Source organism: Pygoscelis adeliae, unplaced genomic scaffold, assembly GCF_000699105.1.
Source record: "Pygoscelis adeliae isolate BGI_AS28 unplaced genomic scaffold, ASM69910v1 Scaffold88, whole genome shotgun sequence".
In the NCBI taxonomy this organism is placed as follows: Eukaryota; Metazoa; Chordata; class Aves; order Sphenisciformes; family Spheniscidae; genus Pygoscelis; species Pygoscelis adeliae.
Genome location: NW_008825616.1, coordinates 4,157,150 through 4,176,288, shown reverse-complemented (window position 1 = coordinate 4,176,288; position 19,139 = coordinate 4,157,150). Strand labels below are relative to the sequence as shown.

The following is a 19,139-nucleotide window of genomic DNA, read 5'->3' as shown; positions in this document are numbered from 1 at the left end:
AAAGGTATCCTGGGGAATATTCACATCTTTAGGGGCTACCAAATATCTCAAGAAAGAGGGCTGTGTCAGTAACTCCACACATCTGCACTGCTATTTCCTGGAAAACTCTGCAATAATAAAGTATTACAAACAGCAAAGGAGCTCAAAAAACCCCGTATTTCCAGATTTAAAAAAATCTAAGTCTTCATCCACATAAAAAACAAGTGGAAAAAGAGCAGCTTTTTGACCAAAAAAGGTTAAACCTAATTAAATTCAAAGCTTGAAGAAGTGGTTTTTTTTTTCCTTCCTTTTATTTTGCTTTGCAAAAATAATTCAGATGCCAAATGGCATTCCAAGTTTAATCCAGGGAAGATAAGCAGAAATATTAAGGCCCATAAAACAGCAGCCGATACTGAGAGCATCATCTCGAATGAGTGCAGTAATGCAGCTAGTCAGTGTACGCTTTGTTTTCCTTAAGTGGCTTGTTTCAAACAGATTACGTAGTTCCTAACTCTTGTTTTCGAACTGGAATATAGGGAAAAATTAGAGGAAAAGGTTTTTGTAACTGTGTCCCACACAGTGATGATGAGTCACCTTTTGTCTCTATTAAAATAAGTAACTTCAACTTTCAGACTACTTCACGCATTTTCAAAATGATAAAAATTCAGAAACAAATTTAACTGAGATGCAAGATGAAAACCATATAAAACCCAAACTCTTCTTTTAGTCCCTGTACAACACGTGCAGTTCAATTCATCTCTGAGTATACAACATTGCAGACAGAACATAAAATCCTTTTGTTAACATGCAACACAAAACAGACCTGTTAGACTGCAACATAAGATGAATCAAAGCAAAAGTTATGAAAATTATTAAAAGAAAAAGGGATAAAAATACATACACTTGGTATAGGCATGACCTGCATCTGGTCACCCTGGGGAAAAAGAAAAAAAATCACTGTAAGGGTAATGGCTTTTAAAGGGTAGAACAAAGGTCTGAAGCAGTAAATGTAGCACTCAAACATTTTAAACCAAAAGTTCAAAGTATTCAAGAAACCAGGGTAAAAAAAATAAAAACAGGATCTTGCATTTTAGTCGCTGAAATGATCGGTTAGTATATTGGTATTTATGATTTTTAGGAGACTGGACTGGTAAAACCCATGCTATGATTAATAAGAGGTGATAATAAGAAAGTACCTGTATTTACTGTAACTTTTTCAGCTTTAAGTTCTACTAATGGGTATATTTGTGTATTTTCACTGCAGCAACAAGAGGCTCAGCCAGACCTTGGTAGTAGGGCAGAAGCCCACTCCTTGAAGTTAACTTCACTTGAGACAACTTCCTCAGAAAAAACAGCTTTTTCACTTAGGCAACAGCAAAATGCCCACGATGGACATGATGGTGATAAACCAATCCAAGGAATCCCACTTTCTTCACCCAGACAGAGGCAACAGTATCAGTGCTCTTCCCACGGCCTCACTTTTGTATTGTACTTGAGAGAAGGCAAGACAGTCTTTGGCCAACTTGACCTTTTCTTCTCATGCTGGGACCCAACATACTGAGACAAAGACACGTCCATTTACAGCTTCTAAATGGAGGTAGGCTGGTCACAGGGTTGCCAACTAATATGCAAGACATTTTGGGAAGCAGGAACTGTATTTTCTAGTCTTTCTAATCTGTCAAAAACAAGTATTTGTCTTCTGGTGGGCACGCATGTAAAAAAAAAAAAAGGAAGCTGACTCTTCTAGCGCAGATGTTGCTTAGATAGATTATTTTATTCTTTATTACTTGGACAACACAGGCTCTGACTACCAGCAGATGGACTATCTATTGAAAGACCTGTTTTCAACATTAGAACATCCTCTTCCACCTGAAAAAGTCTTGTGCTCACTTGTTTTGGAGTCTAACATAGTGTTGACACATCACTGACAAACAAAAGTAATTCAATATTATTTTTCAAGTCCTCTTTTTATTCCTATAACAGCAGAAATTTTTACTGAAGTTTGACCAAAATCCAGAGAAGCTGATGAAGCAGCTAGAGAGCAGCAACTACCATGAACTATCAAGAAGTTTGCTTTAGTAAAAAGTATCTGATTTCTATAAAAACACACACACAAAAAACCTGGTAAGAATCCAAATTTTCCTCAAGATAATGGCAAAAAGAAAAGAAAAAAAATATAATTCAGCATGTTAATAACCTGCTAGTGGAACATCATCTGAAGTTCATGGACCATTTGAGAAAGGAGTGAATTTGAGTAGGTGCCGGTCAGATTAGCTGGCCCGTGATCAAATTGCTATCAAGGATATGGTTACGCAGGCAGAGCACAGATTGCGAACCTGTGTTTTGTTTTGTTTTGTTTTTAAAGGCATTTTTTTGCATTCACTGGTAGAGAGATTAAAATAGAACTGGAGCTCCTCTTCTGTCAACAGACGAAAACAGTGTATGAGAGCTAGAGGCATATCCACAGTTACGGTACAAGATTATCTCACTCTTGGACACAAACACAGCTGCGTATCACATCAGGTTTTCCCACAGACTTCAAGAGGCACTCACCGTGGCATAACTTGCTTTCTATTTTGGCAATCTCTTGAAGCAAGAGCTGCACCCCATGGTATTACTGCTAAGCCTGACTTTCATGGGAATCCAGAACCTAAGTTGCTAAAGGACTTGCATTACTGTTCGCTTTATTTTTCTTGCAGAATTTCTTAAATCAAAAACAAGGAAAACAAGCGAATTTCCTAAGAGGAACCCTAATGTACCTATGCAAAAATCAAAATGGCAATGATGACAACTGGAAAAACAAGCAGAAAGATAAATGCAAGAGTGTGCTGGTAAAACATAAGTGCTCATGAACAGGCAAATGCTTTTTCAAAACAAGCCTGCTATGGGGAACTTTTTAAAAGTGTCCTGCCTCATTTCCTGATGCCTTGGAACAGGAAGGGAAGTAGGTCATAACGCTATCGTTTGAAATAGATGACAGATGACTGCATCTGTTGAAGTCTTTCCATGAGCTCCTGATGCTGGTAACAGGACAAAGCTGTTCCTAGAATGCCAAAATTTCCCCATTGTATCACTAAGATAACCCAGGAACTGATTTGTTCAGCCACTGAAATCAGTTTCGTTTTTTTTTTTTCACGGCATGATATATACAGATGAAGCGATAAATCCTACCTTTTCCCTTCGCTACGTAATTTTAGTCTGAGAGACACAACATTTTCAGTACCGCATCCGTTCATTAATGCTGTCTGTCTACGGTCGCGTAAGGGATCAATGAGCATCAAGTGACTGACCACGCTATTTTGCTTTTTTGAGAACAGTCTGTATTCAAAGATAAGGAGCTGTTTCATTTTAAAGAACAACTCCTTAAAAGAAGAGCTGATCAAAAGAACAGATTTATCATATTCGTTTCTTTAACACAAAGCTTATACTAGACCGTGACAGGTTCTTTCAAAACAATAATACAGTAGCTATTTGACTCTTTCATCAACTTACGACTATCGAACTTTGTCTCTTAATATAGAAGACTTTTTGGGGAGGCAAAGAAGGCAGAGACAGAGGAACCAAACATAGCTATGCAGAGGGGTGTTTTTTCTTAATAGACCTACCGTACCACATGCTGATGGTGACCAACAGAACCAAACACGAGGAATTTTCTTGCTCTGATCAGCGAAGGTTAAGCAGGAGGAAGAGTACTATTACTTACATTAATCTCACTTATCTTCCTCCACAGTGGGGAGTGAGACTGGTTTCCACGTTTGTTCAGAAAGCGTGCTATTAAGAGACTCCCCATCAAAGAATCCATGTTCATGTGACTCCTTCTAGGTCTCTTGCATGAAGGAGATACTACTTTTGACCTCAAGAACGTGCTCCCTACAAGCCGTTTTACTCACTCTGGTGAACCATATTCATGTTGGATAGAGAAGATCCCTTCCCCTGAACTTTCAAGTGTGTTATAAATAGAGATCCCTGAAGCAGACAAGTGTTGTAGACATGACAGTAGGTCATCAAAACAGCTTTCCAGCATCACCTTGGAAATGACAGCACCGTGCAGCAAAAAGCAGTGAGGAGAAGGAGACCTAACTTTTGTAGTGGTTAGGATGGGTGAGGTGGAAATTCAAGGACTTGACCTTTCTGGCTTCATTCCTGTTACAGGGAAAGCAGTGGGGGCAGCTGCTGCCCCCAGAATAAACCTCCTTCTAATTCTGTCTTCTTCCCTGTTGAGCGTGGATCAAGACCTTCTCCTCTAATCCAACAAGTATAAAAAAAAACAAAACAAAACACCTTTCCTCATTCACGTTTCATTTTTTTGAACAGAAGCCATCTGCCCGATTTGGATCTATCTGTGAAACAAAAGCAGAGATGACTCTAGTGGAAGTGGATTATAAGTTAAACGGCAAAGTGCTGATCGACTTGTCAGAGCTCCCTCACCCACCATGACTGAAGGCAAAGGGAAGAGAGAAACAGTTTGCATCTAGCTTTTCTCACCTTTCTTTATCTAGATCCCCCCTTGAAGCCTGCAGATGAAATCTGTATCTGCAAACACTTCAAAACTCAGGTAACAAACTTACCCAGCAAAAAACCCCAACAACTTGCACTGAGAAGCATGCCCAGAAAATACACAAATTGAGTCAAGTTGCTAATTGAAGAACAGAAATTGAGACCAGCAGAAAACAAAAAACCACTTCCCTCTCCCAACACTCTGGACCCTAAAAAAAATGGCTGGAAGGTCTTGGTGAGCTGCCTGCTGCTGAGGAGGCAGGAAAAAATTAGGAAGGATTTCGTGAGGCTGAACATTGTGTGCTCCCAATGACATATCTGGCTCGGCATCCCAGCCATAGACAGGCTGATACACCCACTGTAATAGATATTATGTCTTAGAACACATCTTTGTGCTGCACTAAAAAGCTGTCACATTTTAAGAAAAACAAATACAGAATAGTTTCAGTAAATACAAGTTATTATTGAAAAATGTTGTATTGAAACTCTAGAGACAGAATGGTTCATTCATTACCAGTATTAAGAGTCGCATTTGGACAAGCAGCTGCTCTGTGAGTAGAAGGTTTAAAAGTGAACTCAATACTTTAAAGAAGTTTTTGGGCTTTTTCCCCTAGTGGAATAGAAGTCAGTGCTGAAAAACCCTGTTTATTCAAAACCATGCTCAGTTTGGTGTTTCTTCCAATCCTATGAAGAAGTGACATGACACTTGACTTGCCAAGTGTAATCAAGTCACATCATTTGGTAAAATACTAAATGAAGCACTGATTTCATTTTTTCTAATACAGCAAAATAATAATAATTAAAAAAAATTAAATCGCACAACACAATTACTCTGAACAAAATTTCAGAATTGTGTTTACTCTTCCCTGCTTTCCCTCCTTTACAACAGGTTAGCATTGAAAGAATTGAGACTCCTAATGAGAAGGAAGTTAGCTTGTCACATCAACTTCAACTTCAAGAATATGCCAGAAGCAAGACAAAACACACACTAAATTCCTGTGAAACCAGCAGAAGCTTTCTCCGTTCCTTTCCTTCCTCTGAAGCCTTTATCACCAGTTTTCATGTAACAACTCTACTGAACAGTAAAGATAGAAGGAAAGTACATCCAAGCCATTTTATACTAGTTTCCAATAGTAACTATTTAACAACATTGTGCAGTTTTATTTTTCCATTTTTGAAGGAAAGGGTCACAACACATGAACTGACTGGGCCGAGTCAGAGGTGACCTGTGATGTGATAAATAATTAATACAACATAAAAAAAGAGATAGCAGATATAAGTAAGTGACCACTTGAACAGCAGCTCAACAAAATTTAAACTATTCTTAACCTGGCAGGCAGATTAATGCAACAAGAGCTTTAATTAAACAGCATAAGGGTTTAAGCAGTGTGTTGTCAGGCTTTCTTTTCTTTCCTAAAACAGGTAATTTTGTCATTCTTGGACATTTAATTTCACCAATTTAGAAACTGAGGCCCACTGTTGCATGTACTTTCCCCAACTTACTCATCATTTCTGATTTTAGACAAGATGCTCAGTGTAACTCGGTCAAATCCAACCAACCTGCACAGTTCTAGAACACAGCTCTCCTGGTAAAAGGCACTAGCCTCACAGTGTAACAATATTCAAATATATCCAAGCCTTCAATGCTGTTTTTCTTTCTTTAAAAGAATTTCCTACTTACACTAACCATGTTAGCACTGAAAATAAAAACAGCATATAAAAACCACATACAAAGCTTATTAGTCTTCAATACTGCATTTCAAATAGAAATGTTACAGACTTATTTGCACTCACTTAAGAACCCAAAAGCTTAGCCATACTTTATTTCTTCTACAAAGATCTATACGCATCTGAGGGCATTTCATTCTGTTGGAAGAAAATGTACCCTGTAATACTTCTTTTTAACATATTCCTTGAACTCTTTTACTCAATTAAGCTGTAGTCTGGTAACGCTATGAATTCTGTGATTTGCGTCTTGGGCTCATGTACAAGTACTGCACAACTTCAAAACTGCTCACTAAGGTAGCACAGAGTGAGGATGGAAGCCTGTGTGAACATACATGTAATCACTCGCTCAAGGCATAAAGATATATTTAGAAAGTAATTAATAATAATTTTACAAAATGCAATCTGAAAACTACTGACTCCAGACCATTTTAACTCATGTTTTCTATAGAAAAAACAAACCCTTTTCTTCTTTACGTTTTTCCTTCTAATATACTCTCATTTTCTCTCATTTGTAACTTTGCTGGTAGCCTCACCTCTGCCTCCATTCCATTCCCTAGCATACTGGAAAGAGAAATTTTACTAATTTCCCATTCCTTTTGCTTTCCAGGTGAACATGCGCATACATGCTACACGCTACTCAGCTTTCCCTTCAGCACATCCAGGCTAGATTTCCCTCATTTCAGTCAAAATGTACCTTGGCTAGCAAAAGAAGTCTAAAAATACACATACAATTCCTCCTCTTGGCAGAGGAATTTTCAGTGCACTTTACCTCTGCGTAAGCAGTTTCAGCATGAACTGCTGCAGTTCAGACTTTACCTCCATACGCATTCTCAGTCTCCGTCACTTTAACTTGCTTTCCTTTCCTCTCTCCCACCAAACAGTTCCTCTGCTCTTTCTCCTCAGCTTTTCAGAATTCAAACATAACCAGCAAAATTCAAAACAAAACAAAATAGACTGGACAAGGTAGGTAAGAAGTAAGCTGCATCAAATATGAAAAGCTAGTGTGAAGAGCAGAAGGGTGAAAAGATAGAGACATCTCCATTTCTGCTATTATTCCCCATCATAGATACACCTATATTTGCCATCTCTTAAAGAACTGGAAAAGTGCAAGGGGAATAGTGTTTCAATTAAAAGCATAGCACTAATGGAGTTTTGAGAGTGCTGAAAAACAACATGGTATGGAAAAGATGGTATTCCTATGTTTGCTATATTGAACTGAAATTCTTCAGTTCATAATGCAAATGCTCTCACTGTTAACAGATTTAAAAAGAACATATAAAATCATTTGTGTTGTGATTTTATGAATATGGCAAAGCAATATAATTACTAGAACTCAATGAAAGTAACATGCTGCTCTTATATACAATGCTTTGAAGTGCTAAAAGTTTGCATCAATTAATTTGACTTATTAAGTAAACAAAACTTAATAACCTGTAAAAATGGCCAAAAGCCGATACCGCTGGACTCAGCGTGCATTAAATACAGGTGAACTGGTTAGAAAAAAGGTCCAAACAATTATGGTTCTCCCCCTTTTTGAACTGTGTTTATGTCACTGAAAACCCTTTCAACTGACATTCAAAGCGGTTCCACTACGCTCCAGTGGACACATTTTAACCTTCTTGTAGCTGGGAAAGAGAACCAAAGCTAGAGACAGCTCAGCATCTGAAGTCTTATGAGAAGTCCACATTTTTCTAGTGTCTTACTCAGGTTTTAAATGTTGTTTGCTTATAAAATGTATAGTGCCAATACCCTTCATGGAAAAGTTAGTTTTAAATTGCAGCTGAAGAGATAGTATTAGCAATTCACCATCAAAACAGTAATTTTTTGTGTCACACGTAACATGTTCCCCATGAGGGAAACCTCTTAAGACAAACCTTCAGAAGCGCAGTTGGTTGTAACCTTGGTTACAAAAGACCCATATGACAGCAAAATAAGATAAAAGCCTGACCTTCTGAAGTCCTCCATTCTCCTCCACCAAAGGAGGAAGAGCACTGGTGCTATTGGTAGATGGTGGTTCGACATTGTAGTCACGAAAGCAGCAGAATAAGGTGCTAAAGATACTTCGACTCCTCTGCTTCTTCAAGCTGATATTACATTGGGACACTAGGAAAAAAAAAAAACAGCAGAAGAATGAATTCATGTAGCACAGACCTAGTTTTCCAGATCACAATGACTGAATTTAAGATGCATGGTTATTGTTATTACCTCAGAAGTCCTCCTCAAATCTTAAGATAACCTCAAAGAGACTTTCTATCATATTGAGACCCCCTTCCTTCTGTTTCAACACATTTTTTCCTTGTCAAACTCACATGGTGATGTTAGCCCATTACTAACCAACCCGGACCTCTGCACAACCAAAGGTCTTGCCAGACTAAGACACTACGTTGAGAGTCTTCCTAGAAATATCCAAAGTAGATACTGTAAATTACATGAAATAACTTGCTGCTAAAACATGTCTCTGGACTGAGGAAGCGAACGGGACTGATCTAAAACAGAAGAGACACAATAAATGCCTACTGATGCCTGGGCATATTTTCTAGCCAAATACACTACCATGTGTGGAACATTTAAGCTCCTGCAAGGGTCAGAAAAAAAAAAAAGAAAAATCTGAGATGTTTCTGAGTTTCCTCTGTTACTGTTTGACAGTGTTGCTGGAGGACAAAAGACACAACACAGAGGCAGCACTGTGAGCTGCAACTCCGGCTGCAGGAACAAGCCTGGAGAGGGTGATACCAAATAAACAGGAGTCCTGGCCTTTCTTTTCAACTTGCTTATTGGTCTACCAGGATAAAAAAAAACAGCGTAATTTTTACCACCAAACTGGTAAAAATTACATACAGCTCAATGAAAGCAAGTGTAGCATTTCTGAAGACTAAAAACTGTAGATGAAAGCAACAGTTTGGAGAAAAGAAAAGCACATAAAACATCCAGTGATTTCCCTAAGATCCAAACTCCTGAAAATTAGATCATGAACACACATTAAAATAAAATAAAATAAAATACAATGAGTTGGAAAAAAGTTTTTGAATATTTTAAGAAAGACTTGATTTGATCACCAAATATTTTAATGATCTACTGTTAGCTAGAAGTATTTGTTTCCTATGTCAGAGTGCGATACCCAACAGATTTACCACTCTTCCAGGGCAGGGGCAGGCAGGTGCCCCCTTTTCATCCATCTTGTGCCTTTCACACAGCCCTTCTTCTTTGATGTTTACCTATACCACTGCAACATACGGTACTGAATGCTATCAATACTCAACTTGTTAACATCACATGGTAACACAGTGAGAGACAACCACATCGTGTGCATCTTGTAAATAACTGCTTTACCACAACTAGTACCGTGAATACCGTGCAAAACCGAACACCCCCGTGCCAGAGACAGACACTCCCCCCTGCTGTACCGCCTCACCTTAGCCAGGACCAACCTACCCCTCCATTAAGGAGAGGAATATCTTAGACTATAGAGATTAATGGCTTCCTTTTCAGAGTCAACAGATGATTTCATTTAAAATACATGCAAACAAGCCCGAACAAGTTATGTTTTATTCTTTTTTCACAGCTATGCAGCAGCGCATCTTAAAGTAGCAACCTCTAAAAGGTGGATTACACGGAGAAAGAAGGATGCTATGAAAGCTGTAGCACCAAGCAGACTGATAGCCATCCACGCACTACATAGTTTATTTACATTTTGCATTAGAAGAAACAAATCAGTCCCCCAGCCCAAAGTTAGAGGGTAGATGAAATTCTTAGTAAGTCCCATTACACACATCAATATGTAATTCCCCATCTTTCCTCCTCTCTCAAATCATTAGGGAACTGCCACATACATCTACCTTCCTCCTGATACTACAAATGTATCAAGTGCAATCAAGGCAACCGGCAACATAAATACAAATAATACAATTACTAACACAAAAAGAAAATTTCACTGGGAGAAGAGTTTCGTATGAAATGGAACAAATCTCCTGCGGAAGAATTAAGGGATACCAGCGTGCTCTGAAGTCAGAAGGTGTGCAGGTACACGCGTGTGCTTTGACAAGAAAGCATCATGGTGCAGGTTTTGAATGAACTTTCAAGTACTCTCTGAAACAAAATCTTCTGATTTTCAAGAGTCAGCATAAGCTAGACATCAATATTTTCTCTTCTCAAAGCACTTGCAAGGTGCTTAACAGGTCCAACAGTAATATTCTGTTCTCCCTATAGTACGCATTTCCGCATTTGCTAAAATATTCTTCTGTCTTAAGGGAGTAAGCAATGCTCAGGTTCAGTTATTAATTGCTACTAAGAGGAAAGTGTACCGGTATCAAAAACTAAATGGGTTTTGTAACCTTTCACCATTTAAAAAGTGCTCAGATAACAGAATAAAGTCAGAATTGTGCACATATTTGTGTGCGCCTGTGTGTTTAAGGAAGTGTTTCATTACTTTAAAGAGACTTGTAAACCGAAACCAATCTAATCACTGCTTTTCAATACTCCAGTTAAACAGAAAACATATGCAAAACTCTAGCCATTGGTGGTATATGTTACAGTAAACGGCTCATTCTCAAACCCTCGCATTCTGTTCGCAACAAATTTGCAGAAACATGTGTTTAGAAATCCCCAAAGGATGCCTATGCAGCTATGAAGGACTTTTTCAAAACAGCACTCAAGAAAATTTGTATTGCAGGCACAAGTGAGTTTGTTGCAGTATCATCCAGGCAAAGGAGAACTCCTTTCTGACCTTAAACACTGAAACACACTAAAATTTGAATGGGAAGCACAATGCCGTGTGTCCTGTTCCCTACCGCTAGTGTCACAGAAACCTTCCTAGTAATTTTTATTTTGTTTCCAGCCTCTACTGAAAAATATGACAGCAAATAATCAAATTTGAATGCTTAAAATAGAAATGCTCTTACATGGCATTTATCATAAGCTTTTGTTTTTTTCCTGGACTTCTAAGGTACAGGAACGTAACATTAAACTTCATTCTGCAAACAATTTTTATGCATAAAGTAATCCTCCCAAAGCCTAGACTGCATTTTATAACAAAGTCCAGTTTATATTCTAGGCTGGGATTGAGGTTGGTCTTCAACACAGGATCCATTTCTATAAAGTTAATAAAAAGCGAGAGTGTTAAGAAAGAAAAACTAACTACCAAATGTTTGCATAAGAAATGTTGCAGAGTACTTCTGAGCTTAGTCTTTGGGAGGTTATTGAATACAAACAGCATGCAAGGCAAAAATTTACCTAAACCACATCATGTTCGTCCCCAAACCTCATAACGCTAAACATCAGACCATGGATGGTCCTGACGCGCAGAGAGCCATATTAACATATTACAGGATGAAGTCCCAGATTTTAAAGAGAAATTCTGCCCGGTAACAACTACAGCATTTAACGGAGAGGAGTGGAAGCAGGGCTGCTGCATGGGCTCTGACGGCTACGGCTTTATAAAGACCGGTGTGGCCAAGAGATGCTTGAACTCCTCATCTCCAGAGATTCCTCCGGTCTGTTTGTACCCTACTGCTCTGAGCTGCTGTTTGTAGCTAGCCTTGCAATCAGGTATGAACTACAGCAGCCTTTTTAAATTCATGAATTCGTAACTGCCTCAGCTGCACGGCAGATCAACAGGAACAGTATAACCACTTAAGAACTAACATTTCTATCTTTTCTACATAGAGGACTGAAAGAGGCAGTAAACAGAGTAAATAGTCTAAATAAACATTCAAAAATCTCAGACAAAAGCTACTGATTTGTCCAAATCATTTAAAAAAATCTCATTTTCCTTGATCAAATTATACATTTCAAATGGCCACTCACGTTCGCTTAGTGGAATATTTGTTCTAGGAAAAATATTCCGTCATGTTGTTTTTAATCCTGTTAATTTTGCCATTCATAATACAGTGGTGTTTCAAATAGGTCTTTCCACTAATTTAGGTATTATTTTAAAGATACCTTGGTGTTTTTTTTTTTAGTAATATGTTATAGAGGCTCTACTGTGACTTAATAAATTATAATTTTGAATGCAGTAAGAAACAGAAGTTCTCAAGTGGCTTTATGTGCTATGCAGTATTAACACACACAGGTATTGCATACGTAGAAAAGATTTGCACCATATCTCATTTTGAGCAACTATGACAGTGTTGTGCATCACAGAAAATAGTTTCTCCTTCCTTAGTTACACTGGACCAAATGCAATAGGTGTGCTGTTTGCCAGATTTGCTTTTCTTGAAGCGCTGACAGTACATACAGGTAACAACTATAACTCCAAAGATGTAAAGAAGCATTAACATTGAATCACTACCAAAAATTTAGGTATTCTGGATGCCAGTAAATTTTAAAGAGAAAAAAAACTGCAGAGGACCAAACCTGGCGTTCCTTAAAAGCCTATAAGCAAGACCAGGCAGTAATGATACTGGAGTGGTAAGCTGAATTATCTAAACTCCGTGTCCGAGCAGCATCCAGCATTTGGAATTTAGAGGATTTTTTTTTTTTTTTTTTAACCCTTCCACTTTTTGAGAGTTACAACCTTGATTTCTGGAACTCATTTCGTACGGCATCCACAGAAGTACTATACTAATTTACCCCCATCACCACGGAATGATGAAGGTAACTTTAAGTGACCTTTTACGATCTTAAACACTGCATACCAAACACTTAAATGCTGCATACCAAAAAAGTCCAGGCAAAATAACTTCACAATATGAAAGCATGTTATCCGTGAAAGCAGAGAAGATGGTAACAGGCAGGTATCTGCAGGGAAGTTGAAGAAAGGAACAACGCAAGACTTAACACCATCCCAGGTGTGCTGTAACTGCAGTTTAAGGACTTCCTTACCTGAAGACATCAACTGCGTATGTAACAGTCCTCAACTAATTCCTCTTTCATGACTTTGTCCCATCATGTTTTGAACCTACCCCAACTTTTAGTGCCAAAAAGTATCCTGGGGCAAGAAGGTCCACAGCTCAATCAACAGTTTAGCTGTTTCATAACTCTGTCTCTCCTTGTTTCTTATCTTTGTACCTTCTCTAATTCACGTTTTTGAGCAGGAGGAGGGGGACCAGAACCACACACAATATCCAGGATGAAAGGAGAGCACACCATGAGTTTATACACCCACACAATGCTCTGTTCTTTTACTTTTCTAATAATTCCTAGTATCTTATTTGCGTTTTACAAGTGAGCGTTGGGCTAATGTGATTTTTCAGAAGAACTTATCATAACACCAAGATCTCTTCATTAGTAGATATTTCAGGGATCACTGCAAATACAAGTCAAGAATTCTTCTCTCTTCCCATGCAGAAAATTTCACGTGTATCTACACTTAATTTCATTGCAGGCCAGCCATTCAAAATCATGTTGCCTTCCTACAACTCTTCACAGTTAAGTTTTAAATCTATATACAGGTGCACATATATGCACACACATTCACACAAACGCACAAACACCCCTTTCCCTTACAATTTTTGTCTCATTTCCTTATTCCCTTCTCCATGCAGTTTAAGACTACACTGAAGAGCAGACTGCACAGATCCCTGTGTAACTTCTTCCCCAGGGATCTCACAGAGGTCTGCAAGAGCCTTCAGCAAAGCACTTTGTCAAATTATCTGAATTTCTAAAAGATTATTTGCAGACAGGGTCAGACACAGGAACACAGCTCTCCCTGCCAGAAGGGAAGTCCCTCTGGTCCACATTTCCCACGATTTGAAAGTGCAAAGTCTCACCTATAATTTCCAGACGCTCTCCTGCACTATTTCTAATGACAAGCCTCACTGCTCGTAACCTGTGTGGTACCCGCTGCTTGCGGGTAAGTTAATTCTTGAATTGCCTGCAAGTTTCTGGAAGTCAAAGATGGTCCACAGAACTGTGCTTATCGAGGTCTTCTGACAAGTCCTAATGAACCCACAGCATTACTAAGCCTGAGAAGGGGTTCCAGGAAAGATAAAGGCAAGTTTTAAAATAAATTACTGCAATCACATAAGCTTAAATAAAAGATACCATACTGGGCGGTTATACAAAGAGAACAGGGGGAAAAAAAACCCCAACAACCAAACCCCAGACATTACAGACAAATGTTATAATAGAAATTAATACAAGAGCATGCTAATAGAAGTAATCTACAGCATCTTCTCCAAGCTCCTTTCACTCCAACTATCCTTTGGAGGCAGAAGCGTTGCGCTGCTGTTCTCCCACCAAGACAGTTCCAACAGCAGCACAAGTTACACGGTAAAGAAGCAGCTTCTCCCTCATGCACTGTATTCTAAAAAAGTTTAGTTCAGGGCTTCTCCCACCAAATTTTGCTGTATTTGTGTGAAATTACAAAAGCAGATTGTTGCGCAGCCGTTGCACAAGAAACCCCTTATTGCTCCAGGAAGCCACCATGGGACGACTGGAGGGCTCCTAATCCAGCCCATCCCTCTGCAGTGCATGAGTGAGCTAATTACTGCTGAATTTTTCCTAATTAAATGAATGCAATAGCCAGTCCTCTCAAATAATATAAACTGGGTAATGAAGAGACTTTCCATGCGCTTATAGATGAACTTGCTAAATGCAATAAAATGAACATCTGTGTATCGTTAGCGCTCCGCTAACAAGTTTGTTTAAAATACAAAATGGAAAGACGCAAGTCAATAAAGTGGTATTAATCAAAGCCTTTCTTCAAAAGGAAGCAGTTTTGAAATTTATACATGATTAGAGATGCATAATTTCTCAATCTTCCTAAAAGGCTGCATTTGATCTTATTAGAAAAATAAAATTTTATGTCCTACATGACTCAAGCTAGAAACAGTTAAGCAGCAGAAAATCGGCAACTTTGCTTGTACAGCTCCTATTTTTGCGATGTATTGACCAGAATAGAAATTATTTTACAATACTTGATGCCAAATCTGCACGTGATGCCCACATAACTTTGGTTTTAAATGCCATTTGCAGTTTATCATTGAAAGGTTTAAACTTCCACGTGAGCTTTGCAGAAAATACAGCAGTAAGAGCACTGTCACATACCTGAAACAACCGCCCACAACTGGTTTAACCTTCAAACATGTATAACCCAAGCAAATTGCTCTGTTTATATTCGGCATGATATACCCCAAAATTATCTTCATTTCAACTGAAGCTGGCAACCTATCTCCCCCCCAAAAACATAATTAAATAAACTTAAGGTTTTGGTTTTCCCATTGAAATTATTTCTTTGAAGGGAGGGATCCCAGGATAGTTTAGTGGAAGAAAAATCTTTCCGAAACATTTAACTAACCCCCTGCCAAACCCTTTCCCCATACACTATATTAGTAGTCTGCTCTGGATGGAGCTGATCGCATGGCCAGGGGCCAAGAAATAAAAGCTTAAACACGTAAGACAGGTGGGGACATGGGGGAAAAATAACCAAGTAACTTATTTTACTTTTGAGATAATCTCTTCTTTATCTCACTTTAAATAGATTAAAGTAGGTCACTGCACTTGGATCTGAAAAAAATGTCAGTATGATTTATGAACTTTTAGGAATTTTAAGAAAAATTGAATGTTACTCTTATTAACCCATTCCATGACATTTTGGAAAACAAGCTCAGAAGTTGCACCTGTACGCTAAGATCAAATGATTACACAAGAACAGCTTATCTCATTCAAAGAGAAGTTATCTAGTAGGTATCGGAACACTACAGTTTGCTTTCCATACCTGCGAAAGTAAAAATACACTTTCACGTAGCACCTAGGACAAAAGGAGAAAAATCATTGGGATGAATGTTAATTCAAGACAGCTAAAGGTGTACGAAGGAAAAAGACCTCTACCTAACCAAATAAAGCTCTGGAAACATTTTTGTTAAAATGCAAAACAACTTCTTTTGCCCTACACAAATTATTTTTTTTACAGTCCTCAAATCTGGGTGGATTAAATACCTGCTGTTGTTGTTGTACGCTCATTTTAAGGATCAAAAGTAGTGAAATTCTTAAGTCACTTTTTTAACACACGACTGAGAACTCAGCACTGCTGTCTCTGTACAAGGCTGTGATGCATCATGAGATAGATATATATATATATAGCTAGTAAATGTTAAAACCAGCAATGTACACAGAAGCCTCTTAACTGACAAGGAGGGATAAGAAACCACAAAAAGGCTCAAAACAGCACATAAACCTGACGGATCCCAAGGCAAATTCCAAAACCATAAAGCAGTTGGTACCCTACAGTCTGCACACTGAGGTTTGGTTGGACACACATACGTATGATGGTATAACCTTCATATCATATGCATCAGCTTCTCATATAAGCCATGATTTAAACACCCATGCTGTCTTGCAGTGTTGCAGCATTCAAAAAATCAGGAGGGTTGCTACTAGGAAATGCTATGTTAAAAGCCATTTATCTTTCAAAGCCCAACTCCCCGCATTTATTTAGCTTTCAGACTGAAGGCAGATCCACTGCTTCAGGGGCATCCACATTTAATAATGAAGCTGAAAAGTTAAAAACTGTTTTAACAACCTAATTAACCCGCTGAACTACGTTCTGAGTGAAATACCTTCAAGTTCAAATTAAACAGCGCAGATTTTGGCTGGCTCCTTTCCTGCTCCAGTGCTTGACAAGCTAATGGGGCTACACCGAGACCACTTGCAATTTTGAGAAGCAGCACATGTAGATCTCTATCTCCAAAGGACTGAAAAGTAGGTCTCCTTGTGATTCAGGAAGGAACTAATTAACAGTTAGCACTTTCTTTTTTGAGCCTGTATCGCATGCCACTGGAACAGCCAGGGACAGAAGACGGATGAGAATATGAAAGAGAAGTTAGGAGATGACCACCTCCAGCAACAGCCCAGTAACTCCTCCAGCAAGATGAGCCAGGGAGCTGCTGTTCCTTTGCCTTCTATATAAACAGCTGGACAGCATTTAAACAGGAGCAGAATGTGCCCATCCAGCCTTCTCTGGATTCTCCTCTGAGCTAGAGGAGAGCCCGAGCTGTGCTCGGTACCTGTCCTGCGCTGGCGTCCATCCACCTGATCAGCACGTAGCATCCTGCGAGAGAGCATCAAGGACCAAGGAACCGTAACGGGGTGCCCTGGTCTTCAAGGCTGACCTGTGCACACTCACTTTCTTCTCACATAGGACTAAGTAGCTGCTGAACACACTAAAAAAGGCACTACAGGAATATACAACTTTTTTTTAATGATTATATACATAAATGCACGCATATATGCATACACACGCAGTTCACAGTCGAACCTTTTCCTAGTATTCGCTTTATTTGAGAAGAGCCACGGCACTTCATGCATTCCAGAGGAGCCTTGGGATATAAATACTCAGAACATACATCTGCTTAAATAAATAAATAAAATCAGTAAATAAAATAAATAACTAGCCACACCCCACAAAGTCACTCTTCCGTCAGCTGGTAGTCTGAAACGGTAACAGAGCTGCCACATGTACAAAGGCCCAAACCCACTTAAAAAAAAAAAAAAGATAAAAAATTGAAAGAAAGAAAAACCCCTCATCTCACTTTCACACTACACATAAGGCAAGGCTGCAGCACTGGAGTTTAGTGTTCGTTGGCAGAAGTGATCAAACTCAAAGTTTTTTCCTTTTGCTAAAACAAAATATTTCACTTCTGAAGTGCAATGCAAAAGTGATGCTTCAAAAGAGTTTAAGGGCAAAATAAAATACAGCAAATAATGCAAAAATAGCTCCAGTGCCAAAAGATTACTACCATTTTTAAATGGATGGAAAACGAAGCTAACTGAACTACGCAGGCAACATTATGGAGACATCTTACGCTATAAAATAAACATAACTTTTTGCAGTGACATTATGGAACCATCTCTCTGTACCTATAGTGCTTCACTAAGTTTAATGTTTTGTGAACATTCGGCCACAGTAATCTATAGTGTAGAAGAAATATCCATAGAATCTGATACATTTAAAGCAGTAGCACACCACAAAGATTCACTTTTTTTAAAAAAAATATTTTTTCTGTAAAAAAATCTAAGCATTTCAGAAGCTGCAGCATTTCTTCGTTGTTTGAGCAAGGACCGAGCTGCTCGATCTGGAGATTTTCCCAGCGCCGAGGTTTGGAGCGGCAGTTGAACAGGAAATACTGCGCAGTCTGTGCATGCATTACATTCCTGTCCCGCCCCGAGCGGGCGGCCAACAAACAAACCTTTCTTCTAGTAAAAGAGAGAGAGGGGGAAAAAAAAAAAGGCAGACTGCACAAAGTTCAGCAGCAGATGTGGCCTATGAATCCAAACCCGCCTTTTCTGCTGATAAAAAGAATTTGATGCATTTGCAATGTTGGTGTAACGTCACGGTTTTGTGAAGCTGGATCAGCAAAGACCTGGAAGTTTAAATATGCAAAATCTGCAATGCTGGGCTTCTGCAGGGTGCTGTAAGTGAACAGCAATTGCACATATGTCAGAGGGTTTATTTTAAGAAGGTTTTGCCAAATATTAGTAGCAGCTTACAATCAAGCTGCAACAGTCGATCAGAACTGAATTTTGTACAGCAAAAAAGACCTATTCACAAAAAAGGGAATTGTTTTATTTCCATTTTATGTGCAGCACTGACGAACAAGGATTCAGCACTGAAGTTCGTCTTCAACGGTAAAGTAATGAACAGAATTAGTAACCAGACCATATGTTCGTGTATCTCGACTCTTTTGAATTGCTCCCAGGTGGGCCTCTTAAATCTTGGAAGATATTTATTAATAATTTGTTAAATACTTGGGCGGGAAGGCAAAAGAGAAACAAACAAATGGAAACACGAGCAGCACACAGGGTCAAAATGGCAGTATCTCAGAGTTTGTTAAGTCACGGCTGATACCCTCTGGCATCAGAAGAGGATTAGAGTCAAAATGGCAATGAAGCAAATGTAAACAAGCATGTGTTTATAGAGCAAAAATATGTACAGTATCCGATCTGCTCTGCCTTGGGTTGTGCTTACACGTAACGTGGTGGGAAAGGCAGAAAAGAAC

The 19,139-nt window shown here is 38.8% G+C and overlaps 1 protein-coding gene across 3 annotated transcripts in view; it reads right to left on the bottom strand.

Moving 5' to 3' along the window:
• The window catches only part of CTDSPL (CTD (carboxy-terminal domain, RNA polymerase II, polypeptide A) small phosphatase-like), an 82,982-nt gene that overhangs the window by 26,808 nt on the left and 37,035 nt on the right, over positions 1-19,139 (bottom strand). For 2 of the 3 annotated variants that reach the window (XM_009333299.1, XM_009333300.1), the window contains exons 2-3: positions 8,153-8,307; positions 881-913 (exon numbers count right to left, since the gene is read on the bottom strand). In XM_009333299.1, coding sequence (XP_009331574.1) covers positions 881-913; positions 8,153-8,307 — 188 coding nt within the window. The remainder of the gene's footprint in view (positions 1-880; positions 914-8,152; positions 8,308-19,139) is intronic. The other variant, XM_009333301.1, reaches the window with a different exon arrangement.